Below are 26,110 nucleotides of genomic sequence, written 5' to 3' on the forward strand. Positions count from 1 at the left end.
TTGTTCAAGAACTTCTATTTTTTTTTTTAAAGGTTTTATTTATTTATTCATGAGAGAGACAGAGAGACAGAGGCAGAGACACAGGCAGAGGGAGAAGCTTCCGGGACTCGATCTCCAGGATCACACCCTGGGCCAAAGGCAGGCGCCAAACCACTGAGCAACCCAGGGATCCCAACTTCTATGGTTTGAATGAGGTTTGAATCATTTAGTTGCTTTTTGGTGTCTTCATATCAACTGAACAAAGCAGACTACAGTGCATCAGAAAATTTTGTTCTTGATTGCCCTAGGGCTCCCCTTAGGTAATGCACTAATTTGGGCAAATCCCAAGAGCCCCCAGAGGGCCCACTGTAAAGAGAGTTTTCAGTAAAGTTTTGCTAATGAGAAAGAAAGTGGACAGCATTTGGCTACAGAAGGATATAGCCAGCAGGAGTTTGAGGAGAGCTTTCGTTCAGTTGAAGAGCTTCCCTGTTCTGGACTACCGGTACCTTTACACTTACGAACAGAAATGCCTGGGATTCTAACCCAGCCTCTGTTCCTTACAGAGACTGGCATCTTCTAATCAGAAAAGCCTAGGACTCACCTGGCCTCTGTTTATCCAGGACTCTAACAGTTAAACAGCTGCTTGCTTGGGACTCTGACCCAGCATCTAGGGAATACTCAGAATCCTAAGAATCAAAATCTGTCCTCACTGTGTTTCAGGGGACATTTATCCAGAGCAGTGGATTCTGGAGTCGGATTATCATCAGATACCCAAACCAGCAAACAGACTGGTGGCAAAAGGTCTAGATGCATAGCACCAACCCTGGTTGTTATGTCTGTGAGTCTGATGCTGGTTCCAGTTCAGATCTGGGTCACATTACCAACAACCATAAAGAGAAACAGGGTCGGACAGAAGTTAAAGCAGTGAAGATAGATTTTTACCGAAAAAAGCTATTGCAGTAGGAGAAGAGACTCCAGTATAGACTTGGGCTCAATTCCCAAGACAACCAGAACAAGGAGGGATTTATAGTGAAGAAGCAAGTTGGGTGGGGGGGCATTGGCGGATGGAAAATCACTAAGAGCAGACATTAAGTCTGGGGTGGGCTCTGGCTGAGGCAGGCAGGAGCCTAAGGGGTATTGCCTAGGGGGTAGTGGGGATGGGGAGTTTGTTCAGATTATTAGGGGAGGGGATTTCTCGCTAAACTGATTTAGCAGGTTTCTTGCTAAAACTAGATTCTAGCAGAAAGTATGCAGAAGGGCCTTAGTTCTTCAGGGAAAAGGTTGGGACAATTTTATCCATTTCCACTACCTTTTCTGTGGGACCCCCTCATTTGAGAAATGGATTTCTAATTTTTTTTTTTAAAATTGAAGTATCATTGACAACAGTGTTATATTAGCTTCAGGTGTATAACACTGATTCAACAATTCTATACATATACTGTGCTTGCTACGATAAGTGTGGTAAATTTCTAATTTTTTTACTCTGAAATGTTTTGTGGTTGTCAGAAATGGACCACAGACTTTTCTTCGTTTAACTGAACACATTGCAATCTTTCCCAATATTTATCGCCAATTTAAAAAGAAGGGTTTGAAAAAAAAAAAAAAAAAAAAAAGAAGGGTTTGAGGGGTACCTGGCTGACTCAGCCAGTAGATCATGGGACTCAGATTGTAAATTCAAGCCCCACGTTGGGTGTAGAGATTACTTTCTAAAAAATCTTTAAAAAATAAAAATAAAAAGCAGAGTTTGAGTTTTAGTGATGTTTAGTAAAGAGAGGGAGCCAGGAACTGTGAATAACTGAGTAATGCTCTTAGAGACCTGTGTTCAGTTTAGTCATTGTTTTCTCTCTGTTGGAGGTTCCTCTCCTGCGGTAAATCCCACTTACAGAGGTGGCATCTCAGGATGCCTGACTGGCTCAATGGTTGGGTGCCTGCCTTCGGTTCAGGCGGTGATCCTGGAAACCTGGGATCGAGTCCCACATTGGGCTCCCTGCATGGAGCCTGCTCCTCTCTCTGCCTGTGTCTCTGCCTCTCTGTGTGTGTCTCTCATGAATAAATAAATAAAATCTTAAAAAAAAAAAAAAAAAAAGAGGCGGCATCCCTTGTGACCAGACCCTGAGGCTCCCAGTAGTTGGGTTCTGGGAACTGCAGTCACCTCTGGGCTCCCAGGTGGTTTGTACACCCATCCATCACAGGGGTCTGTGGTCCTACATGGTCTGGCCAGCACCTAAGGCCTGAGGGGACTGGCAGGACAGACACCGTGGGCCCTAGCCTTGGGTCACCCAGTGTTAAATGTCATCTGTGATTTGCTAATATCACTGCATCTAGAACCTCCCACCTGGCAGTTTTTGTTTTTTTGGAGCCTTTCTGAATTAAAGTGCAGACACCTGGTTTCATGGCAGCTTCACTGAGACTCCAAGGTGTTGTGAGGTGGTGTACAAACGCCTAGAGATTAGAAACCAGGCCTGGGAGGGGTGGGGAGGGGTTATTGGGGGTGGGGCACTGCCCCAGCACTAATTTACTGGGCAATCCTGAGCAAGTTCTTTCCCCTCTTTTGGGCTGCCTCTTCATTTGTAAGAGGGTTCTGGCTCAGATAGTGGCTGAAGTCCCTCATAAAGGCAAGGCACTGTGGGTTGGAACCAGGCCCAGGGCCGCACCCCCATCCTTGGCTGCCACCCCCCTACCCCCACCCTCATGGGCCCCTCAGGCTCCTGGTACTAAGATAAGGAATAAACAAACAAGCCAAACATGTGAGATGAGCAGAGGGTGTTAGAGTATGTTGGCAAATTGAATTTAAATAAAATTTTGAAAAACAAACAAAACCCAAGGCAAAGTGATTTCCCTTTTCCTTGGAAACGAAGCTGGGGTGGTCTGGAGAGGCGTGTGGAGAGAGCCAAGAGTGCCAGGAAATGGGCCAAGGAGGCCTCGAAGATCACTTCCCTGCCCTGTAGGAACATCTGAGGACACCCAGGCCAGATGTGTTGATTTTGCACTCCCTCCGGTGTGATAAAATCCCCATCAGGAGCATCTCTCTGTTCTGAGCCAGCCTGCCAAGGGGTGGACCCCAGCCTGTGCTGGTCTCGTCTTCTGTCTTCGGATCACATCTCCTCTTATGGAAGAGCCCCAGCTGCTCCTGCACTGTCAGCAGAGCGCTGGGAGCCGGCGGCTCGGGCTCCAGCTCCAGCTCCAGCTCCAGCTCCAGCAGCACACTCAGAGTCTGGGCTTCCGCCAAGGCCCCCCCTCCCCCCTCCCCCCTCCCCCGCCTCCCTGCTGACCCTCCCCCACCAGCGACTCTCCCTCTTCCTTCCTCTGTCACCACCTGCCATTCCGCCTGAAGAGCCCCTTATTGATCTTGGCCCATCTCTTAAAGTTGTCGCTCTGTAATTCCACCCGGAGCCACATGGTCCCCTGGGGCTGGCCCAGCCGGTCCTCCCGGGTTTGTTAATGGGGGTGCCCTCTCCTGTGGAGAGCCAGCGCCCAAGATGGGGGATTGGTGTCGGCGAGGAGGAAAATCAGCTGGTCTGAGGCTACAGAGCCTGCGTTGGTGGAGCCTGGCTTCCACGCCAAGCTGGAGCCTGCAGGAAATCGGGTGGCTTTCTTGTGCCTCCCAGTCTGAGAAGTGCAAAGCTGGAGATGGGGAGTCTTCTCTGCACACCCTGCCTACCCCCTCCTTGTAGGCATCCAGACACAGCCAGTGTCGGTAAGTGCTGGCTGCACAGCAAGTGTGCGGTGTTCCTAGCATGCCAGGAAGGAGGCCAGCCTTCGCCCTTTACACTGTGACCTCAAAACCCAGAACTGACTGCCCAGTGGGAGTTGAATCAGCACATCGGTGCGGTGGAGTTGGGGAAGGAGGCACAGAATGTGACTTCCTGCATCTTTGGGCAGCGATTGAGAGCTTACCTCAGAAGGGTGCAGGAGGCGGAGTGGGAGCCAGAGTGACAGGTCCCCTTTCCTCAGGTGAGGCTGGGGAGAGCAGGCCTGACTGGGAGCCCCAGGGCAGGATCGAGGTCAAGGTGGACCAGCGATAAGGCATTTAAGCTGTTCTTCTGTATAAGTGGAATACTCATTCCTCCCTGGTTGACTTTTCAGGGGGTTGTTGGGAGAACAGAGGACATGGTCCTAGGAAGGGCTCCGACTGTGTGATGGCAGGGTCAGGTCTGAATGTCTTCGCTTACAATGATGAGGGGCGTGCACCGTTCCCCACCTCCCACCTGCACACCAGCCACAGACCCCGCCCTGGGCTAGATGTGGTCTGTGCCACTTCTCTGGTGTGCACACCTGGCAGGCCGGGTGACTGTCATTTTACTGAGGCATCACCAATGCCTCTCACGGCCACCTTAGAAGCCATAATGGGGACTCCCAAGAGTGCCCCATGCTGTGAGGCACGCTGGAGATGGTGGGGACAGAGCAAATTCATCTTTTCACCTAGCTGGACAGAAGCAGTCCCAAGCAAAATGCAAAATTAAAACAAATTTTTATTTGAACATAACTGAAAACTGGCACATAAAAATCTTTCTCGATCACCAGAGATGCAAATGACAACTGAGAGGACTGGTCTTTGGCTCTGGTGAAGGCCTGGTGGAAAATAAAAGCCCTGGGCAGCTCCCCTTCCTCTAAGCTCCCCCTCAGAATGCCTGCAGCCCACGGCAGGAGGCAGTGGAAAGAGAACTGGGGGAAGGCGCCTCTCTGCCTCTTTGGGAAAGCCGATGAGAAGTGAGAAGCTGGAGGTCACAGAGCGTTGGAGGCCTGGCTTAGAGCCACCAGCCAGGCCAAAACGAAACATCTGCTCCCAGCTCCCCAGGCACCTGGCTGGGGGCGAGTGGGAGGCAGGGGTGGGGAAAACTGATGCAGAAGCACAAATGAGGACTCTGCACCTTGGCTCTGAGATGGCCTCTGTTGGCCATGGAGGTGGGCGCGGTACCAAAAATAAATAAATAAAAGCGACCCGCTTCAGGAAGGGAGGGGACAGACCCATTAAAGCACACGGTGTCCAGTGTGAGTGAGCAAAGAGCCAGGGCAGGATGGTTTTAAGAACCCCGTGGAGGCCAATGGCATCCAAATGCAAACAGCTGATGGGGGAGGGGTAGGGTGTGAGAGAGGGGCTGTTTGTTGGAGGGCTACCGTGGGGATTCTGGCTGAGTCTGGGTGGGCTCACCGGGTGACCCTCACTTTATTCTGTGCCAGGCAGGACCACAGACCTGGAACTAGGAAGCCCAGGCTGCCCTCTACTGGTGATTCCTGACAATGACCACACAGCCAGGTGAGACCTGCAGCCCCAAACCACCGCCTGGTGAGAACCGCACCCAGGGACCTCGGTCAGGGCTGTGCTCCAGACCAGGCCTCCAATGGGAGGCTGGGCGCCTCCCCAGGGACTAGAGCTGGTTCCTCCATCTCTGCCTGGCTTGGGATGAGGGTCTTTGCTGCTCACATCAAAGGCATCGAGAAGAACTTGTTTCCAGACTTGCAGCGGACCTGCTCGGCATGGGCGCGCAGCACCATCTCGGAGTCTTCAAACTCATCCACGATATTCTTCCACCGGGAACCAAGAAAGGAGAGTCATATTAAGGCGAATCAGGGACCCAAAGGGTACTGCAAACAAGACCAGCCTACTAAAATCCTTCAGGGGTTCGGCACTTGTGGAGGGAGACTGAGGGCTTGGCAGGCCCCAGGCTCTTGCTTGGGCATCTCGTCTCATCAGCTCTGCAATGTGAGGTTGGTCCTATCATCCCAACTTTGCAGAGGCGGAAATGGACACTCAGACCCAATAAAACTGGAATGGGGACCGGGTCCACATGAGCCCCAAACCAGGGCTCTTTGCCCCTACCGCATGATTAGGCCAAGAGCAGAAGCAGCTGCTTGCTGATGGCCCAGGGGCTCTATCCTGTCTGGACACACTGTTTGGCTTGCAACATGTTTAAGAAAAATACACATTAAAAAAAAAAAAAAGAAAGAAAGAAAAAGAAAAATACACGTTAGTGCCAACATTTGAAAATAGATCGCACATAAAAATCTGGACTTTTGGCCTCCTTTGAAAAGCAGAAGTGCTAGCGACACTAGGTCCACATTCCCCACTCCCTCCTCTCCCAGAGGTGGAGGATCAGCTCCTCTGAAGGAACTGACGGGAAAGGAAATGTATCGCTCACTTATCAAAATAGGAAGGCTACCTGGGGCGGATGCCTGGCCCGTTTTACTCATTTCTAACACCTGCCAGGCCCGTGGGCAGCAGCGCCTTTGACCCCTGCGCGAGGGACTAGGGCTTCAGGAGGGGCCTACAGCACTCTCCCAGATCAGTGTCATAGAGCAGCGCTTCTCAAAATTTAGCATGCACACAAATCCCTAGAGATCTTGTTCAAATGCAGTTCTGATTTCTTAGGTCCAGGTTGGGGCCAAAGAGGTCTGGATTGTTAATAGGCTCCCCCCGGGGGCCGTGGCCACGGGGCTGCCCTTTCAGTAGCAAGGTGAGGTGAGGGGGTCTCCTCCCATAGGTTCTGGTTTGCACACGTAATCATCAGGGCCTGCCAGCAACCCTCCGCTCCCCAGCATGCAGCTCGTCACTCCTGGTGTGCCATGTGGCACCCTCTGTGCTCCCGCACTGGGAATCCACCTGTAGTTCCTGCAGGCACTGCCCTTCAAGCTGGAGATGCGCATCATCCACACACCAGGCCAGACTGATGTGGAATGAAGGGGCCTGTGGAGAAACAGCAGGGAGGCAGCCAGTCACTTGGATGCCTTGGCAGGTCCAGACAGGATGGTAGGTCCATGACAGTTGTCACAGTATCCCTGCTGGAGGCCTGGCCCTCAGTGTTGATCAGTGTTGGTTCCCAAGCACTTTCTACAGATAGATAAACTAGCTCTGGGTTGGCCCCAGCTCTGGACTGAATTGTGTCTGTAACCTGCTCCCCCCACTGCCAGATGTGCCTGCTGAAGCCTCAATCTCCAGTGTGATGGTATTTGGAGATGGGGTCTCTGGGAGATAATTAGGTTTAGATGAGCATATCCAAGGGGGGGCCCTTGTAATGGGATTCATGCCTTTATGAGAGACCACAGAAAGCTGGTTTCCTTCTTCCACCGTGTGAGGACACAGTGAGAAGACAGCTACCCATGAGTCAGGAAACGAGTCTGCACCAGAAACTGACCACGATGGCACCTTGCTCTTGGGCTTCTAGGATCCAGAATTGTGAGCAAATAAACCCCTGTTGTCTAAACCACTCCATCTATGGTGTTTTGTTACAATGGATTCAGCTAAGACTGTCTGGCTTCCAGAGGCTTTCCTGTACACAGTCATTAAATCTGGGACCTGGATGAGAATGCAGGCTCCAGCTCTATTTTCTGATCTAGAACAATTCAATAGATGACATACTTTCTAAGATGAAACGAACAAAACCTAAAATGTCTAAAATTATAAGCAGTAATCTCCACTGAAATTCATATTCATATGCCTCAGTTTTTTTTTAAGATTTTATTTATTCATTTATGAGACAGAGAGAGAGAGAGAGAGAAGCAGAGACATAGACAGAGGGAGAAGCAGCCTCCATGCAGGAAGCCCCATGTGGGACTTGATCCCAGGACTTGGGGATCACGCCCTGAGCCAAAGGCAGATGCTCAACCACTGAGCAACCCAGGTGTACCTCAGCTTGTTTTTTTTTTTTTTTTTTTTAAGATTTTATTTATTTATTCATGAGAGACACACACACACACAGAAAGAGAGAGAGAGAGAGAGAGAGAGAGAGAGAGAGAGGCAGAGACACGGGCAGAGGGAGAAGCAGGCTCCATGCAGGGAGCCCAACGTGGGACTCGATCCCGGGACTCCAGGATCACGCCCTGGGCCAAAGGCAGGCACCAAACCGCTGAGCCACCCAGGGATCCCCCCTCAGCTTGCTTTTAAAAAGAATGTATCAAGCAAAACCAGGAGCCTTTCAAGGACCCAATGTTCAGTTTGGAGTTTCAAATACCGCCAGAGGGCATGGTGTGAGGTGCAGGAAGGTATGTGGAGCTTCAGCTTCTCCTGGTGTGTCAGTTTTTACTAAAAAAAGATTGGGAGAACCACTACTTCTTAAAAAGTATGTGAACACGGATCCACATGGAGCAGAACGGGTAAATCTTATGTATACTGAAGATATAACAAAAGAGTCCTATGAAGTGTTGGATTTTTCAATGGGCAGCACCTGACTACATCTTGGACTTCTCTCCTCCCCTCTCTCATGGAGGTGGGTGTCCTCAGAAGGCTGGCATTAGGGACACTTTGTGTGGGCAAGTTCTGGAGGGCTCTTAGGTTTGCTCTAACAAGGCCTCCTTCGAGGATGGTTTTACTCCACTTTGAGATAGGCCAGTGGAGAGCAAGAGGCTGTTACCTGGTAGAAAGTGGTGAGGTCAAATTCCTCCATGACTCTGTCTACCTCCGAAACGAGGTCCAGGAACTGGTTGTGCCCTGAGGTGACCTCGAGCCCAATAAAGGTCCTGTGGAAGGCAGAAGTGGAGACAACATGGCATGAGATGCAGCCCCTGAGGATGTAAATCATCCAGGCTAGGGGTGGAGGAAGTGACCAGGAGCAGTCAGGTTGGGGCCTTGGGTTCTCGCCCTCTCTCCTGGTTGCCTGGCCTGTCCGCCCTCTGAGCTGGATCTTTCCTCTGTCCATAAACCTTCCTTCCTCGGTTCTAACCACACATCTCTTCTCCTTCCCAGGGGTTCAGATCTTCGACGAACTCCTTCACCTGCCCCTGCCACGTGTCTATAACACTCAAGCTTTTGCGGCCCCGCTCTCCAGCATGGCTTTGCTCCAGAGTCTGGACCCTTTCTTGGGGACATGGCTCTCGGGTGCCAGCTACCTTCCCCTCAGCTGTCACACATACTTTCTCATCTTTATTTTTAAAGATTTTATTTATTTATTCATGAGAGACACACAGAGAGAGGCAGAGACATAGGCAGAGGGAGAAGCAGGCTCCATGCAGGGAGCCTGATATGGGGCTCGATCCCAGGATCCTGGAATCACAGCCCTGAGCCGAAGGTAGACACTCAACTACTGAGCCACCCAGGGATCCCTCTACTTATTTTTCTTAATGAAAGGTTCCAATTTGGGAACAGGTGCTTTTATAGTCAGAGCACAAACAGAAAAGCACAAACAGAAAAAACTGGGGCAGACAAGGCTGGAAGCAAAACACCCTTTCAGTCTTTACTTCAAAGAATCTTCTGGAAGCAACTAGACAAGGAGACCCACCTGGTTTTCTCTTGATTGGTATAAATCTTTACCCGGTTGGCAGTAAAGAAGAATCTGGAATTTAGAAAAGTAGAGACCATGTTTCAGGAATAATAATAATAATTTTAATTCCAAAAAAACATTTATATTAAAAAGGAGTACTTGGAAAACAGTTAACTCATTTCACACTTCTTTTTGTTACCCTGTTATATAGGTGATATAACTGAACCCTAAATATTAGGGCTGAACAAGGCCTTACCATAATCACCCAGTTGAAGTAACACAGAGCTTCAATGAGAACCAGCAAAAGTTTTATTAATGGCAGTTCATCCCAATGAACATTTTGAGACTATTTCAATTTTACTGATGGGAACTGAGAAACTCATCAAGTAGATGATAGCAGATGAACATTTCCCACGTACCAGGTGCTGAGCTGAGGGCTTTGTGGCGATGAGCTAAGGGAATCCTCACACAACTCTGTGATGCAGGCACTCTAACTGTGCCCATTTTACAGACATGGAAGCTGAGGTTAGGGGAAGTAGGATTTGGTGATCTACAATCTTAACTTCAGTCTGATTCCAAAGCCCTTGCTGTCACCTGTGATGCTATAATGAAGGGAAATGGGTCTCTGCTGGTGTGAAGACGGGGCAGAAATACCTGCCCACCCTCATACCCACCCATCCCTCAGATCAGTTACACAGGGCACGAGTTCAGCCAGGGAAGTGCCTTCATTCTGGCCAGTTCCGGTTCTGTTCTCTGAGACACTAGGAGATCTCAGAGGGACTCACTGGCTTCATGCCCTTAGTGGACCAACATGGCAAATACCATTGCAGGGAATGATCACTTACGGCCTGGGCCAGGTTTCCATGTGATGGGACACAACACCCCAGCACGCCGGGTAAAATCTCACAACTTGTCCGGGGCTTAGAGTCCGCCAGCTTTTGGCTTCCCCATCAGCCCTCAGCCTCCAAATGTATTCCTTTTGGGGAAAATATAAGGGACGACAGAACCAGCAGGAGCGTGGTTAAGTGCAGCATTTCCAAAGAGTTCTGCAGGGACCTGACAAACGTCCTGAAGTGGACATTGGAGGTTTGTCCCCAACCATGAGGGTTCATTTTATGAGTCAACTTGACTGGGCTAACGGATGCCCAAAGGGCTGGCAAAACATTATCTCTGGGTGTCTGTGAGGACGGTTCTGGAAAAGATTAGCATTTGAATTGGTGAACAGAATAAAGCAAATGGCCCTCCCCAGTGTGGAAGGGCATCATTCAATTCACTGAGGGCCTGGACAGAACAAAAATGGCAGAGGGAAGACAAAGTGGCGCTCCCACTCTCTGCTTGAGCAGAGACACTCACTTTCTCCTGCCCTTGGACACTAGACATCGCCTTTCTCAGGCTTTTAGGCTCTATGGGGACTTACACCATAGAGTCATCTCCCTCTCCCCCAGCACCCCCCACCCCCCACCAGATTCTCAGGCTTTTGGACTCAGACTGAATGATACCACGGGCTTTCCTGGTTCCCCAGCTTGCAGATGGCAGATTGCAGGATTTCTTGACTTTCGTAACTGCGTGAGCCAATTCCTATAATAAATCTCTGTGTATTTCTAGCGCTGTCTCCATCTCTACCCTATTGGTTCTGTTTCTCTGGAGAACCCTCCACAGATTTTCGTACCAAAAGTGGTTCTAAACCAGGATTTTAAGGTTGAATTTTCTGAATTGGTTCTGAGGCTTCTGGAATTGGCTAACTTGATTGGATTCAAATACACGGCTGACTTCTTTCTAGAAGTAAAGAGAGTGCTGGTAGTCCATGTGGGAACTGATTATAGAGACGTGTAAAAAATCTGCACTGCATAATCCCAGTCAACCATTTATTAGAAGGAGCCAAATGACCCTCTGTATGAAACTTTCAAACAATTTGGGGGAGAATGTGGGATATAATTACATTGGTTGGTTGCCCCTCCTGTCTCACTGGACAAAGTGGGAAAAGAAAAAGGTGAGCTGGGGACTTGAAATCCCAACTGAAGCAGCATAAAAGGACCTAGGAGCCTCTAGGTGTGCTCTGAGGGAGGGCCTCCGTCCCCGTAGCCTCAGGGCTGGAACTGCTGAGAGCAAAGGTGGAACCACATCCTGTGATTGACTGAACTATGACACAAGTTGGACTCCTAGCCCTGTAGGGTGTTACACTTCCAATAAAGACACTGCCTGGGAGAGACTGGGATCCTGCAAGTTGGAATGCGGACACATGGGAAACCCTGCGGAAGCTGAAACACCAAGCCCCTAAATTCTCCCAAACTTTCTTCCTCCCCCCCCAACAGTGGCTCCCACCTCAGTGGCCCCCCAACAGTGGCCTCCCACCTCAGTGGCCTCCCCCAATAGTGGCCCTCCACCAACAGTGGCCCCCTCCCTAGAGTTGCCCCCCCGCAACAGTGCTGTGGGCCTTTCGGCCTCCATCAGAGTGGATTCATCTGGCACCACCAGAGGACCAGGTAACGACCCCCCTGAGGCAGTTACCCTACAGGAGGCTGGCCAGTCTCCTCAGGACCCACCGCCGCCACCCCTCCTTGCTTCTAGGCCTGTAACGAAAGTCCTGGCGGACCCCTAAAGGCAACAAAGCATGACTCGTGAGGAGATGTGCCATGCCCCAAATACTTGAGTTTTTGAAGCTACGGGAGCAGAAATCCAGGGGCCTCGTGTGGTAATGGATATTAAAGGTGTGGGTTAATGGTGCAAGTGTCGTAAAGATGGATCAGGCTGGATTTCATTATGCGGGCTCACGAAGCAGAGACCAGGCATGAAGGCTGCACTCAGGGAGTGAGAAAGGGGATCTAACAGTTGGCTAGGACAGTTGCCTGAAACGTGGACCGAGAGGCAGCTCCAGAGACGAACAACCCCCCTAACCCTGAACTGAGAAGCTAGTGTAGTTACCATGGTAGGCAACGCACCAGAGCAGTGATCGGGAGAGTCTGACTCAGCAGACTTAGGCACTGGCTAATTGTCGTGGTGTCCCTAGAAGTGAAATAAATGGGAAGCCTACTAAACTCTTACTTCATCTGTACAAGCAGAAAAGTTCTACACAGGTGATCAACATCTAACTTGAATAAAAAAAAAAATTACGGACCCTCAATTTCCAGACTTGAGCCAGTTTATGGACCTAAAACTCCTCGAATGAAGGGGAGGTTGGGTCCCTTTGAAGAAGGACCCTGGTACACTGTTAAAAATTTATACTATTCATCTTTTTCCTAGTCTTCTCAAAAGGGACCTATGGCCTTGTGGCGGAGTAATTATGCATGAGAGAAAAGGAAATAATCAGACCTTTTGGGAACAACTGGCCCCTGGCTCTGAACTAATTCTGGGAGACCAAAACATCACTGTGGCCCTCCAGTCGGAGTAGGGGCTCATGGAGGCCAGATGGCCAACGGAGTTTCAGCTCAGCTCTGTCTTGGTCCCAAACCCACCCTGTGGTTACTCCTCCAGTTCTGAATGCATAATTAAAAGACACACTCAGTAGCTGGCAGAGTCCCCACCTGACCTGTGGGCCAGGGTGATTATGGTTAGGAGTGCCAAGTGGAAGCCACCAGAACTGCCTCTACCTAGGAAAGTAGTAATTCAAAAGCAACACTCCATCCCTGGACGAACTGCAGAGATCGGTGTCACCACTAAGGACTTGAAAGATGAAAAGGGCAGGGGCAGGATTCCCACATCTCCATTCGATTCTATCTGGCCTGAGAAGAATACAGACGATCTTGGAGAATGACAGTGAGTTAGAACAAGCTTAACCAAGTGGTGACTCCACTTGCAGCTGGTGTTCCAGATGTGGTTTTATTGCTCAAGCATATGAACACGTTCCCCGGTTTCTGGTATGTGGCCATCAGTCTAGCAAATGCATTTTTCTCCAGCCCTGTCCATGAGGCCCAGGGTCAATGTGCTTTCAGCAGCTGAGGCCAGCATACACCCCTTCACTGTCCTGCCTCTTGGGTATATCATCTCCAGCCCTATGCCATAATTGATCTTGCAGGTTCCATCACCCTGTGTTTACACAAGACATTACATGGGACCATTACATTGATAATCTGTTGATAGGACCTAATGAGTGAGAAATAGCAACTACTCCAGACTTCAGAGAATCCAAAAACACCAAACAATACTCCATCTCCCAGGAATCCTGTATTGGACGGTTGCTCTCCTATTTTGTGCTGGTGGAGCGGTGTCTAATGGGCTTGGCCAATCAGAACACAGCATTCCTTCAGGTGCAGCAACAGAATCATGTGCGCTGTCCACTCTTGGTCACAGGCTCAGACAGACAAATTTGAAGAGGCCACCTAGTCCGGCTTTATCCAGGCCACGGGGTAGGAAACACCATGCACTAGCAGGGGAGCATCGGGGGAGCCTACTCTGATCTAGATGCTATTTTCTGGTCCCAAATGGAGCAAGAAGATAAGCTTCATCTGTGCTCCCCAGGGACCATTATCTCTAGGAACGGCCCTCGGGCACAGTGTCCAGAGGTTCCAGCGAGGGACTTGTCTGGTCAAAGAACCACTGCATGCAGAGAAGCCCAGAGCCATGGCCTCCTGCCAGAGGTTTCATTCACTCACAGTCTTTGCAGCCCAGATGCCTGCAGTATATGACAAATGACAAATCATTTGGGCCTAAAAAATGTGGCCCCAGACAGAGCTAACATTCCACATTTATCCAGAGAACAGAGCTGGAAGGAGGGTAACTGAAGCATTCTCACATAGAAGGGGAGAGGGTTTTGTTAACTCAACTGACAAAAGCAGAGCACGTTAGCCAAGGTAAACCAATCAAAGTTGTCCCCGCAACTTTTGCTGAAGCTGTTAGAAGATGATTGTCTCCAAAGGCTGGCAGCCTTGAGTTGCTGGTGGCCTTCTTTGCCATTGTGAGAATGAAGCTCGCACCAAGAAGGGCAGGGGTAAGAGATGGTGAGAGTGTCAGGTACCATCTGACACCTGGTCACCCCAATCCACTCACTCATGAAGCTAGTGTTACTTCTGAACTTTTTAGTTATACCTATCAATTCCCCCTCAGTTTAAGCCACTCTGGGTTGGATTTTTGGTGTCTGTGACTAAGGGAGTCCTGATGAATATATATATTGCACAGTAAATTTGGTAGTGGAGATTAAAAACAAAACAAAACAAAACAAAACAAAACAATACACGGAGGGGAGAGATAAGCTGAATGAGGTGGAGAGATAAGCGTTAGCCCTGATTCTCTGGTTGACTAAATTGGAGCAAATCCCTTCCTCCCCTGGCCCTTAGAAAGGGCTGAACCAAATGGGCAAGCAGTTCCCTACCTGGGCAGAGTGAGTCTATAGAATTCCTGGGCCTGAGGCTTCCTGGGCTGTGGGGGTAGGGCTTGCACCAGAAGACTTCTGTTTTCTTTTACACATCCACACTTCTAGGCTTTTGGGTAACACCTCATTTCAAGAAGGAGCTCTGCAAATAAAACCACCCCCTGGATGGCTTTTTAGGTTCCTTCTTCTGAAACCAACATTCTGGATCCCTCTCTCCTCCTGCTCAATCATTCAAAAAATACTCATGTGATGCCTACAGTCAGCAAAGTATCTGGAGAAGATGTATAGGGTATTCGGAGAGAAGGTGCATGCCTGGGCCTGCAGGCCCTTGGCTCCCAAGGGGGAGATGGACATGGGAAGGACTGGATATGAATGAAATGAGCACAGTGGTATAGACAGCACAGCATGGGATGATTCCTGGGACTGAGGAATTCTGGGGGAAATGCCAAATCAGAGAGCTACAATGAAGGAGAAAGGCTTTGACCTGGCCAGGTACAGGAGAAAGGCACTCTGGTAGGAAGAAGAGATGTTAAAAATTGAGGAAGGAAAAGTCTTAGGCTGGCAAACAAAATCAGAGGCTGGGTCCAATTCTGATCCTCCAAGTGCCACGCCAAGACCTGCACGACCTCATTTCACTCTTGGAGTGAAGCTACCACTTTTTTATCCCCCCAGAAAACACACGTTTACCCGTACACTGCGGAGATGGCCCTGGCAGTCACAGTTCAAAGGCCCCTTTGCCCAACGAACCCCAAGCTCCAAGCTGCCCTGACCAAGGCAACCGGCCTGGGAAGTGTGGCACCAAAGGCAAGTAGAAGGCAGAGTGTGAGGGAGGACCAGGGCTGTTGCAAGATCAAAGACTGATGCTGGTGAGCGGGGGGCCATTGGCTCCAGGGCAAAGGCCACTGGACAGACCCAGAGAAGGGATGAAGATTTGGATGACTCAGGGAGTGGGGTGCAGAGGAGGGCGCCAAAGCAGCTCCCTGACCTGCCCATAGGTAAGGACGCAAGGCTTCCAGAGCTTATGTGGCATGTCCAAAGTTGCACAAAACGAGGTAAAGAGCAGGTGGCTCCAAGAGATGTTCACTGTTCTAAGCTTTAGGTCTGGTCTGCTGGCTGGGGTAGTACACCCACACCTACACCCCCACAGTAGCTTAGGACAGGAAGAGAAGCCATGCAGAGGAGATGAGAGGCAGAGGAAGCACTGGGCACTCACCGCTGGAAGGAGGCCATGCGGTCTTTCAGAGCCTGCACAAAGGGGAGGATCCAGTGATGCCGCAGAACCACACTCTGGGACAAGCTGAGGTGGAATGCTTCCATCTGGACCAGCCGGGGTACGTATGTCTGTGCGTGGGGCAGCAACACATCAAGCAGGTCCAGGAACTCCTCCCTGGTTTCATCTGGAGAGAAGAGTGGATAGTGGGCCATTCTTTTAGCCAAGGTGGTGTGGCTGAATGAAGAATTCCAGAAGGCAGAGAAAAGATTTGTTACTCTGGGTTTTTTGGGGAAAATTACTTTGACAGCAGCCTAGCTGTATGTATCTTAGTACAATTTTATGGTTATAGAAGTAACACACATATGCTCATTGTAGACAATTAAAAAAAAAAAAAGGAAATAATAAAAGGAGAAAGCAGGGCCCCCGAGATCCTATCACCCACAGCAGCAGTCTCCAAACTGTTGTGATCACCTGGGCCATTAGTCAAACAAACCTGCACGCACACCTCCATTAAACCAGTATTTATTTATAAATTACAAACATTCACGTTACAAAATTATGTCCATTGCAAAATGCACACTCCTGAGAATGGAACTTTTATTTATTTACTTATTTAAAGTTTATTTATTTTTTTAAAAGTTTATTTTTTAATAATCTCCACACCCAACGTGGGACTCGAACTCATAACCCCGAGATTGAGTTGCATGCTCTTATGACTGAGCCAGCCAGGTGCCCCAAGAACAGAAACTTTAAGAAGATTCAGATAAAGAAGTTCTAATACTTTTCTTCCAGATGGATCATCTTAACCTCCTCCCCCGGGGGCATACACCCCACTTTCAGGATCACTGCTCTAGAGATCAAAACTGTCAGAAGTGGACACCTGTCTCGCCAGCCCCCTCTCAGTGCAGGTACTAGTATATACATTTTATTTACTGAAAATATGAGACTGTACCATTCGAACTGTTCTTCCACCAGCTTTCTTCATGTAATACTACATGCTGGATAGTCTTCCTCTCAGGGCAGAGGGCAAGCTCATGATCACAGCTCCACAGTAATCCATAACTTACAGGCTCCTCTTAGACATTTAGAATCTCCTGATAAACGTTTAGAATGCTCCCGACTTTTCAGAGAAAAAGAAACTACAATGACCACCACTGTATGCTCATATATGCTGCTGCTGCTGCTTTTTTTTTTAACCAGACGTAGTACTGGAGCTGCGTGGTTAACAGTCTGCTCACACACACCGTGAGTCACATTTTCCAAATGCCCTGGTGAACAGGTAGTAGAGGGAATCACTCTCCTTCTGTGGATGGGGAAATGGGGGTTCTAAGAGTTGACCTGATCTAATGTAAAGTACTAAGAGCCACCACCTGCTCTGTGCATTGTGCTAAGAGCTTGACATAAATGATCTGATTTAATCTTCACAAAAGTTCTAAGACATACAGATTTCTATAATCTCCATTTTAGAGGTAAGCAAAGTGAGGCTCTGGGAAGTCCAGTAACTTAATAAAGGGTGCTCAGAGTAGTGGGTGGCGAGGTCTGACCCCTAAGCTTGGGCATTTTTTTGCCTGCCACTCACTCATGAGGGCTGGGGGTGAGAGGCAGGAGGGGGACCTGGCCTCAGCACATCTAGCACATCTTAGAAAAAAAACCTGTCAGTCATTCTCGCACTCCAGGATGGCCTTGACATTCTGCTCTAGATCCTTCCCTAGTCACCCTCCTCATGAGTTGGAAAACACTATATCAAGGGTTAATAAAAAAATATTTCAGGCAACAAATTTGAACCTGAAAACAAGTTTACAGAAAAATTCCCCAATTCCCTCTCTCTGTTAAGTCCATCTCCCTCCTACCCTCAACATCAGGGGTTTCTGGCTTCTTCCTCCTGATTGGGGCACCTATCAAGAGGCATCCCATCCGTCTCAGGCACTCGCCTTTTACACTACTCACATGGCACATAGACGTGGGTGGCCCAGTTGCCCCGCTCATGGGGGAAGGTGCGGACCCGGCCTCCATGCTTTTCAGGGTCATCCACAGGCTCCTCCTCTGTGTCCAGGAACATGTGCAGCACGCTGTCCGGGACTGGCAACCTCTGGCTGGGAAGTGGGCTCTGGGCACTGCAAGAGAGAAAAAGAGAACATGCAAATTTATCCTCCTAGCATCCTCTACCTCTGTACCTTTATCCAGGTGCCATAGGCACCTTCTAGATAACCACAAATCTCTTTCAGTGGTACTGTCTCACTGGGGTCTCCCAACAACCCCCTCGGAGGCCGACTTTAGCTGGGAGCGTGGTTCCCACAGGAAACAACTGGGCAGGCAGCAGTGTGTGGTTCAGAGGTCACATTCCCTAAGTGGACAAGCCTGAACTGGAGTAGAAGTGCTTTGGGGTCTTGAGCAAGTCACGTGTACTCCGTGGGCCTCAGGGTCCTCATCTGTAAAGTGTACTTGACAGAGCTATTGTGCGATGGCCCGGGTACTGCTGCTTGAAAGGCACTCCTCAAAGCACCAGGCGTGGCACCGGACAACTGAAGCTCCACGCAGTCCGACTTCCACGGCTTGGTTCACTGCCAGGTGTGCCAGCCCCAAGCCTGGCGCGGGGCGGGCGCTCCATGAGTATTTACTGGATGAATGAAAACACTCTCCAAGGGAGGAAACAGACCCAGGGCGGTGCCGTGGTGCTCGCCAGGAGGTCCAGGCGGCCAGCGCTGGGGGCTGGACCCAAACCCACGTTTCCTGCCTCCTAGCCTTGGCCTAGCCAGGTGGGAGCACCTGGGGCCGTGTCCGGGGCTGTCCTCCGGATCCTCCTTCCCTGGCGGGCCGCCCCGCACCGTCATCGCCCCTTTCCCCCCAGACCCTCGGGTCCCGTCGGGGTGTCGCGCAAACCAGCAAGCTCCCCAGGAAGACCTCCTCGCTCCTTACCGCCCGCAGCCTCCAGCACCCGGCTGCGCCTGGGCCCCCGCCCCGGCCCCGGCCCCGGCCCCGGCCTCATCCTCCGAGCCGCTGCTGCTGTAGCCCACCAGGGGCGCCGCGCTCATGGGGCCTCCTCCAGCACGACGCGCAGCGACCGCGAGCGCCCGCCCGCACCCGGAATTCCGCCGCGCCGGAAGTGCCCTCCGGGGGCGGGGCCCGGGCTAGCTCCGCCCCTGGGCGGGGCCGGAGGGCGGGGCCCGCGAGACCCCGGCGGGACTCCCGCCCAGGCCGCGCCGTCGGCCGGCTCGCGGCGCCTCGACGGCTCCCTGCAGCCTCCCCGAAGCCGCCCGCCTTCCCCCCAGCCTCTGTGCGCCCATTTCACAGATCGCCCCGGGCCCTGACCTCTGTGCGCTGCTCTGGCAGCCATCCGCGACCAGACCTCCCTGGGTCAGCGGCCGGCGCCCGAGGCCCCGCGGAGACCCCTGCCCTCGAGGCCCGGGCGGGATCGGCGGCCCGGGAGTCCCCTCCTCAAGCCGGCCCAGGTCCGAGCCCCGGGGCCCGCGCTCCTAAGAGCAAGCCGAGCAACCAGAGGCGAGTCCGTTCCGGGCGCTCCGAGGGTCTGGGAGGCCCGCCTGGCGAGCTCGGGCGTCGGGCCGCCGGTCGGGCCGCGGGACCCCTCCCCCAAGGCCGAGCAGGTGGGTCGGAGCCGGGCGCCCTCCCGGGTCCGCCGCGCGTGCGGGCAGGGCCCCTGGAGAGCCACTCCGCGCGCCCGGCTGTCCGCCCCGGCCCGGCCGCGGGGTCCCCGGCAGGGGGCGGCCTCGCTCCGCGCCGCCCGCTCCTCCCGCAGCCGCCGCCGCCCCGGCCGCCGCTCCTCCCCCGGCCCCGCCTCCCCGGCCCCCGCGCCGCCCGCCCGTCCGCCGGTCTCTGCAAGGCCGTCGGTCCGTCCGCCCGCCCTCCCGGCGCTCCTCCGCCCTGGCCCCGCTAGCCCGGCCGCGCACGTCGCCTCCTCGGTTCCGGCCGCCGCTAGCCCGTGCCCCGCCCCCGGGCCGGCCGCCGCCGCTACTCGAGGCCGGGGATTGGCAGTGCGCGTAGGCCGCGCCGCCGCCGCCGGAGCCGGAATAAAGGGGCGGCCGAGAACGCAGCCGGTCGCACTCGCCCCGCGCCTGACCCCGCGGGCGGCCTGGAGCAGGTGAGCGGCGGGGCGCCCCGGGCTGCGGCGGGGGCCCACTCCCGCGCCCGCCGCACCCGTTCCCCAGCCGGCCCGCCAGCCTCCACCACCACCTCCCCCGCTCCGGCCCGACCCGGCGGCCTCCTGAGCTCTGGGGCGGCCCAGGCCAGCCTGGGCGGGTCGCGACTAGCCGGGCCCAGCTGCGGCCCTGGGGCCTTCGTCGGCCCAGTCGCCCGCGGGGCCGGCCCGAGCGCCGGAGAGGCCCGGCCACCACCGCGGAGGGCTGACAGCAGGCAGCCCCGCTGGGCCGCTGGCAGTGCCTGCGGGAGGGGATCGCCTTTCATTCGGTTTCCCCGGGGAGGAGGCAGGGCTGGCGTGGGGCGCAGGTGGGGGCCTCCCTTTGCCTCCCTTACCCTAGTCTCTCATTGCGGAATGGTCAGAGAGGTCTCCGGGCCGCACCTTCCTGGAGAGGGCAGGGGTGGGCGGCTGAGCTGGGCACGCAGGGTCTAGGACCCTGGTTCTGGTCTGGCAGCCATTCATGCCGCGGGGGGGAAAAGCACCTGGGTTGGCGCACCGGGACCTAGACTGTGCTCAAAGGAGCCCCTCTTCCTTCTTTCCTGGGGAGGCTTCCTACCTGCTTGCTCAAGCAACCTGCTGCATCTGCCCCCTGCAGCGGCGCCTTTCCTCCTTTCCTTCCTGGAGGATGCTGTGGATGACAGTTATTTACCCGAGTCTTCGGTTTCTGTGGCAGAACAGTTAGAGGCACGGCTGGCCTGTGAAGGCATCCCCTTTCCCCCTCTCTTTCCCTCAGGAGAAAACTTAGAAACTTTTCAGTGTTTGAGGCAGAGGAGCTGGAAACCTGAAAGTGGGTTGCATGTAATTCTAAAAGTTCCTCCCTCTCGCTGTCATTACCTTATGCTGCCACAAAGTGGTGAGTTAGAGATCTGCCTGGGCTGGGTGTTCTTTACCTTCCATCGATTACCCAAAATGTTATAGAGTTTTGGAGCAAGGGAACAAGGTCATCTCTGGAAAGGCTGTCTTTTCCAGGTTGTCCTGGGAGCAGGAGAAATGCTCTGTGGTTAGCATGCTACTTGCCACATTGCTGAGGCAAACTCCTAATTGCCTACTTTTCCCTGCAGGGAATCTTCCTTGGCACGGTCAGATTCAGAAGATTTAGGAGTTTTGGCTGCTCTGGGAGTTAACGAGAGTGGGGATGTTCTGCTGTGGAGACCTCCAGCCTGGGTGGGTCTCTGGACCTATCATCCAACCCCCATCATACATTGGCTTGGGTCTCTGCAAGGCCATCCTAACTATTGTGTGGAGTGAGAAACAGGCACATAATCAGGATAGAGGGCCTGGGGATAGTTGAGAGGGATGTCGGTCACCCTTCACAAAGTAAGTTTTTTGAGATAGTCCTCATTTCCTGTAGTTGTTTTAAATATTGGCTGCCTGAGGCCTTTTGCTATTTGGGCCCTCAGGTCTGGGAGGCCTGATTCTCTGGCCCAGCAGGCTCTTACCCTGAGCAGCAATGTGCTGGGTTGAGATTCAGGCAGCCAGGGGAGAGGAGCTGGAAGGCCTTGGGGAATCCTCCACCAATGCCTCTCTGCTTTTATCTAATAACGTATTGGGCTTCCAAGTAAGAATTTTATTTGCAAAAAAAGTCATGCTGCTGAAATTGGTTTGGACGCCATGGCCCTCTTTCTTCCTTTGGAGCATGAGCTGAATTTATGACTTCTTCGTATTATGGGCAGACCATCGCAGACCCTTATCTGTGAGATAGTTGACTAAAGAGAGCTGGCAGTAGGCTGGGAAGCTGGGAGGCTCCCTGAGCCACCAGCAGACTTCTTTGCTCGGGTATGAGGAGAGCTGGTCTTCCAGCCCTGAACCCCCCTCACTTCCCTGATGTGGCAGTGGTGTGGGCCAAATGGAGAGGCCCAGGGACCAGCTGCATATCCCTGCCTCAAGCTCATGATTTTTCTCTTCTTTCCAGAACCAATCATCCCGGAAGGCAGAGCCCGTCTGGCATTGCTGGCACCTTGCCTTGGAGAGCTCTCCCATCCTGTAGGCAGAGCCTCGTAGTCTGTGTTGGTTAATGACTTGGGCCGTCTGACCCGTCACTCTTCTGTGCCTTGTCTGAGGTTCTGGTCCATACCTGATCCTGGGCAGCTTCTCTGTGGGTTGGATCACCTTAAGTGGGAAACTGAAGCCATTACTCTCCAAACCCTGTTTCATCTTCCCAAGCATGTCCGAAAGCTGGCAGCAGCCGCCACAGACACAGCCACAGCAGCCACAGCCACCACAGCCTCAGCACCACGCAGAGCCACCTCCGGCCCTGGCTGAGCACACACTGCCCCCAGGCTCAGCGGAGAACCCCCTGGGCTGTGCCGTCTATGGCATCCTCCTGCAGCCAGACCCTGGCCTACAGCCCCCTCAGCATGCGCCCCTGCAGGCAGCAGGTGAGCCAGGCCCCAAGTGCGGTGTGTGTGGTCACGACCTGGCACACCTGTCCAGCCCGCATGAGCACCAGTGCCTGGCGGGCCACGACCGCTCATTTCAGTGCACGCAGTGTCTCAAGATCTTCCATCAGGCTACTGACCTGCTGGAACACCAGTGTGTGCAGGCGGAACAGAAGCCTTTTGTCTGTGGTGTCTGCAAGATGGGCTTCTCGCTGCTCACCTCGCTGGCGCAGCACCATAGTGCGCACAGCGGCACGAGTGGCCTCGTGAAGTGTTCCATCTGTGAGAAGACCTACAAGCCGGCTGAGGCGGCTGAGCCAGCCGCCACTGCTGCCACCTCCCTGCCCCCGGCGCCCCCGCCGGCTGCCGTTGCTTCTGCCACCGAGCAGGCCGACAAGCCCTACAGCTGCCCCATCTGCCAGAAGCCCTTCAAGCACCTGTCGGAGCTATCGCGGCATGAGCGGATCCACACTGGGGAGAAACCGTACAAGTGCACATTGTGCGACAAGAGCTTCAGCCAGTCGTCGCACCTGGTGCACCACAAGCGCACGCACAGCTCCGAGCGGCCCTACAAGTGTGCGGTCTGCGAGAAGACCTTCAAGCACCGCTCTCACCTGGTGCGCCACATGTACGCACACTCGGGTGAGCACCACCTGTTCCGCTGCAATGTGTGCGAGCTGCACTTTAAGGAGTCCTCGGAGCTGCTGCAGCACCCCTGCACGCCAAGCGGGGAGCGGCCCTTCCGCTGTGGCGAGTGCCAAAAGGCCTTCAAGCGGCCATCGGACCTGCGGCAGCACGAGCGCACACACAGTGCCGAGCGGCCCTTCAAGTGCGACCTGTGCCCCATGGGCTTCAAGCAGCAGTACGCGCTCATGCGGCACCGGCGCACACACAAGACGGAGGAGCCCTTTAAGTGCGGCCTGTGCGAGAAAGGCTTCGGGCAGCCTAGCCACCTACTCTACCACCAGCACGTGCACACCCTCGAGACGCTCTTCAAGTGCCCTGTGTGCCACAAGGGCTTCGACCAGTCGGCTGAGCTGCTTCGGCACAAGTGCCTGCCAGGCGCGGCTGAGCGGCCCTTCAAGTGCCCCGTGTGCAACAAGGCCTATAAGCGGGCGTCGGCCCTGCAGAAGCACCAGCTGGCACACTGCTCGGCGGCCGAGAAGCCCCTGCGCTGCACCCTGTGCGAGCGCCGCTTCTTCTCGTCCTCAGAGTTCGTGCAGCACCGCTGCGACCCGGCACGCGAGAAGCCGCTCAAGTGCCCGGACTGCGAGAAGCGCTTCAAGTATGCGTCCGACCTGCAGCGGCACCGGCGCGTGCACACGGGCGAGAAGCCCTACAAGTGCCCCAACTGCGACAAGGCCTTTAAGCAGCGGGAGCACCTCAACAAGCATCAGGGTGTGCACGCCCGGGAGCAGCAATTCAAGTGCGTGTGGTGCGGCGAGCGCTTCCTGGACGTGGCCCTGCTGCAGGAGCATAGCGCCCAGCACAGTGCAGCCGCAGCCGCTGCAGAGGGCGCCTACCAGGTGGCTGCCTGCCTGCCCTGAGGGTGGCCCTGAGTGCGCCAGCGCTAGGCTCCCCCCCCCCCCACGGTCCCCGCTCCCGGGTCCACCCATTGAACCCTCCCCCTTCTTCCCACCCCTGTCCTCCCCGGCTCGGTGGTCTGAGGCCCTGGGCCTGAAGACAGTGGGCGTTGGGCTGGGCAGTTGCAGGGTGTGGGTGCCTGGCATTCCTGGTTTTGGGCGGGAGGTGGTGGTTGGGTAGCCAGATTGCTGTGGCTGAACCTGATCCCAAAAACCTCTTTCCCTTTATGGGATTCCTTTTCTTCAGAGCCATCAGCCTCCCTTGTCTCTGGGGGCAGGAAACCAGGCTGGAAGTCAAGTGGCCTCTCTTTACCCCACGGAGGAATGGGTGCTGGTCCAAACTTCCCAAACTCTTTAGCCTAACTAGGAACCAGATAGGTTAGGAAAGAAGACCATGGTCTGGGACAAGGGCTGGGTCCTATAGGTAGGCTGGATATAGGGCATCCTACTTCAGGTTGCCATTTGATGAAGGCCAGCTTTGTGATGCAGTCCTGGGGACCACGAGGGCGGACGGTGAGCTGCAGGCCTCTCTGCTCCAGCTAGGGGCAATGTGGCCTCCCGGGTTCCCACAGTGAGACATACAGGAGAGCTGCACAGCTGTGAGCTGGGGCTGCTTGGAGAGAATCGGCCCAGCCAGAAGGGAGGAGGCAGAGAAATTCTCCCGTGACACACTCAGCCAGGGACAGTGCCATCCACAGGGAAAGGACGAAAGGCAGCTTTTGTAACATTGCTGTTCAGAAAGCACCCCTCCTACCTTTGCAGCATGGTTCCAAGCTCTGGGGAATGTGTTCTCAGCCAGACAGAACCACTGTAGAAGAGATTGTTAGATGTTAGACCACCTTGGTGCCTGGGAGGAAGCAGGGCCAAGCCCACAATCTTACCAGTGGATGCACACAAGTGTCTTCCCCCTTGAATGTGTGAACCAAAGTGTCCAGGCCTGGCCTCAAAAGCTTGCCCAGCTCTATTTCTGGGCCAAGACCAGGCCTGGGCACCCAGGGTGGGGAGGTGAATGAAAGGACTCTGAACCACAGTACTCTCCCTAGACCATGGTCTGGCTGCTGGCCTGGACCCCAGGGGTCTTGCACTGCCAAGATGCCCTGGATGACATCCAGTGACTTCCAAGGCTGGAGATTCTCTCTGGGGTCCTTCTGGGGTCCTTCTAGGTCTCTGCCTGCCCACTGGGACTCATGGAGTTGAGAGTGTCTGGGGCGATAGGGAGCAGGCCAGGGAAGAGGGCTGTGAAGGAAATCCATAGGTGCCTGGAGTTGAGGGAACTCGACTGGCCAGTGGGGGGAGGGGGGGCATCCCTTGGGAAGCCCAGAGGACCTTTATTATTAAAATGATTCTTTTGAACCCAGCTGTGGCCCTGCCCTGCTCTCTTCCAGCCCTCCTTGGGCGTGGGTCTTGAAAGAAGACTTCAATCAGTGCTCGCACCAAGGGCCCGGAGGAGCCACGAGGCCTGCCTTGTCTCGCTCTCGCCTTGAGAAGGCTGAACAGCCCACATCCGCCTCCTCTATGGGACTGGACTCCCTTCCTGTGCCTGCAGAGAGGGGCTGGGCCTTCCCCTTGGTGCTGGCTCTCAGTTCACAATGCCTCAAAAGACACGGAACCCAGGCCGACAACAGGCCCCAACTGCTAATTTTTCCCTTTCCTTTTGCTTTCTAAAAGCAGTTGTTATACTGTTCATAACATTGTATAGTTTAATTTCATGTCATTTTGGATCTTATATAAAAATGTGAAAATTTTGATTTTTAAAAAGAATGACTCCATTTTAGATAGCCCCTTTTGATGTTAATATATAGTGAGTCCAATGTATGCTTTAGAAGTAAAGACATTGACCATCACAGACCAAAGCACTGCTTGTTCTGGTCATTCTTCCACTGGGGAATGATGGGGCATGGAGAAAGAGAGAAGTGCAGGCTAGGGTGGCAGGCTTGGGATTGGGACATAAGGCTGGGTTTGAATCCTGAGTTTCGAATGTTCTGGTCATATTGCTTTGGGTAAGTCACTCAACCTCTTGGGATTCAGTTGCCTCAATTGCCTTGCTTGGTTGCTGTGAGAATTGATGGCATCATGTTTGGAGTTCCCGGTGGGGAAGCTGTGAAGGCGCTGACAGTACTCAGGGCCTTAGGGAATAGGCCAGCAGCCTCTTGACCTGCTAGGGGTCTAACTGCAGCCCATGCAGGGGGAGCCGGGCTGGGAGGGACAGGCAGCTTGTGGTCAGAAGTCGGGAACCTGGCCTGGTAAGTGTGAGCACTTGCTCTGCCCCGGTGGGAAGCCAGGGCTTGCCTGGAGCAACAGTGGC

General features: G+C 53.4%; 2 protein-coding genes across 7 annotated transcripts; one reads left to right on the forward strand and one right to left on the reverse strand.

Moving 5' to 3' along the window:
- Window positions 1-4,433: 4,433 nt before the first annotated feature.
- Window positions 4,434-19,137, reverse strand: USB1 (U6 snRNA biogenesis phosphodiesterase 1). 3 transcript variants are annotated; one of them, XM_025447265.3, is made up of 7 exons: window positions 19,001-19,137; window positions 17,639-17,805; window positions 15,692-15,875; window positions 9,192-9,245; window positions 8,328-8,433; window positions 6,581-6,664; window positions 4,434-5,505 (listed from the first exon to the last, which is right to left on the reverse strand). In XM_025447265.3, the coding sequence occupies exons 2-7, from the start codon at window positions 17,748-17,750 to the stop codon at window positions 5,401-5,403; spliced, it is 645 nt and encodes a 214-aa protein (XP_025303050.1). In that variant the 5' UTR covers window positions 17,751-17,805; window positions 19,001-19,137; the 3' UTR covers window positions 4,434-5,400. The 3 variants fall into 3 exon arrangements, with proteins under 3 accessions (XP_025303050.1, XP_025303048.1, XP_048959930.1); XM_025447263.3 differs by lacking the exon at window positions 19,001-19,137 and adding an exon at window positions 18,608-18,796; XM_049103973.1 differs by lacking the exons at window positions 6,581-6,664; window positions 19,001-19,137 and adding an exon at window positions 18,608-18,799.
- Window positions 19,138-19,146: 9 nt separating this feature from the next.
- Window positions 19,147-25,658, forward strand: ZNF319 (zinc finger protein 319). 4 transcript variants are annotated; one of them, XM_049103969.1, is made up of 3 exons: window positions 19,168-19,293; window positions 20,906-21,008; window positions 21,757-25,658. In XM_049103969.1, the coding sequence occupies exon 3, from the start codon at window positions 22,009-22,011 to the stop codon at window positions 23,767-23,769; it is 1,761 nt and encodes a 586-aa protein (XP_048959926.1). In that variant the 5' UTR covers window positions 19,168-19,293; window positions 20,906-21,008; window positions 21,757-22,008; the 3' UTR covers window positions 23,770-25,658. The 4 variants fall into 4 exon arrangements, with proteins under 4 accessions (XP_048959929.1, XP_048959926.1, XP_025303044.1 ...); XM_025447259.3 differs by lacking the exon at window positions 19,168-19,293 and adding an exon at window positions 19,503-19,787; XM_049103972.1 differs by lacking the exon at window positions 20,906-21,008 and having other exon boundaries at window positions 19,147-19,293.
- Window positions 25,659-26,110: the final 452 nt, after the last annotated feature.

This window comes from Canis lupus, chromosome 2, assembly GCF_003254725.2.
Source record: "Canis lupus dingo isolate Sandy chromosome 2, ASM325472v2, whole genome shotgun sequence".
Taxonomy (NCBI): Eukaryota; Metazoa; Chordata; class Mammalia; order Carnivora; family Canidae; genus Canis; species Canis lupus.

What these genes read in the sequence shown, in the direction of transcription:
- ZNF319 (XM_049103972.1), top strand. Translation starts at nt 22,009, where the DNA reads ATGTCCGAAAGCTGGCAGCAGCCGCCACAGACACAGCCACAGCAGCCA.
- USB1 (XM_025447263.3), bottom strand. Translation starts at nt 18,723, where the DNA reads ATGAGCGCGGCGCCCCTGGTGGGCTACAGCAGCAGCGGCTCGGAGGAT. An exon ending in CACCCACGTCTATGTGCCAT is followed by an intron (nt 15,876 to 17,638) that starts GTGAGTAGTGTA and finishes TCTTCTCTCCAG; the next exon opens with ATGAAACCAGGGAGGAGTTC. An exon ending in CGCATGGCCTCCTTCCAGCG is followed by an intron (nt 9,246 to 15,691) that starts GTGAGTGCCCAG and finishes TCTAAATTCCAG; the next exon opens with ATTCTTCTTTACTGCCAACC.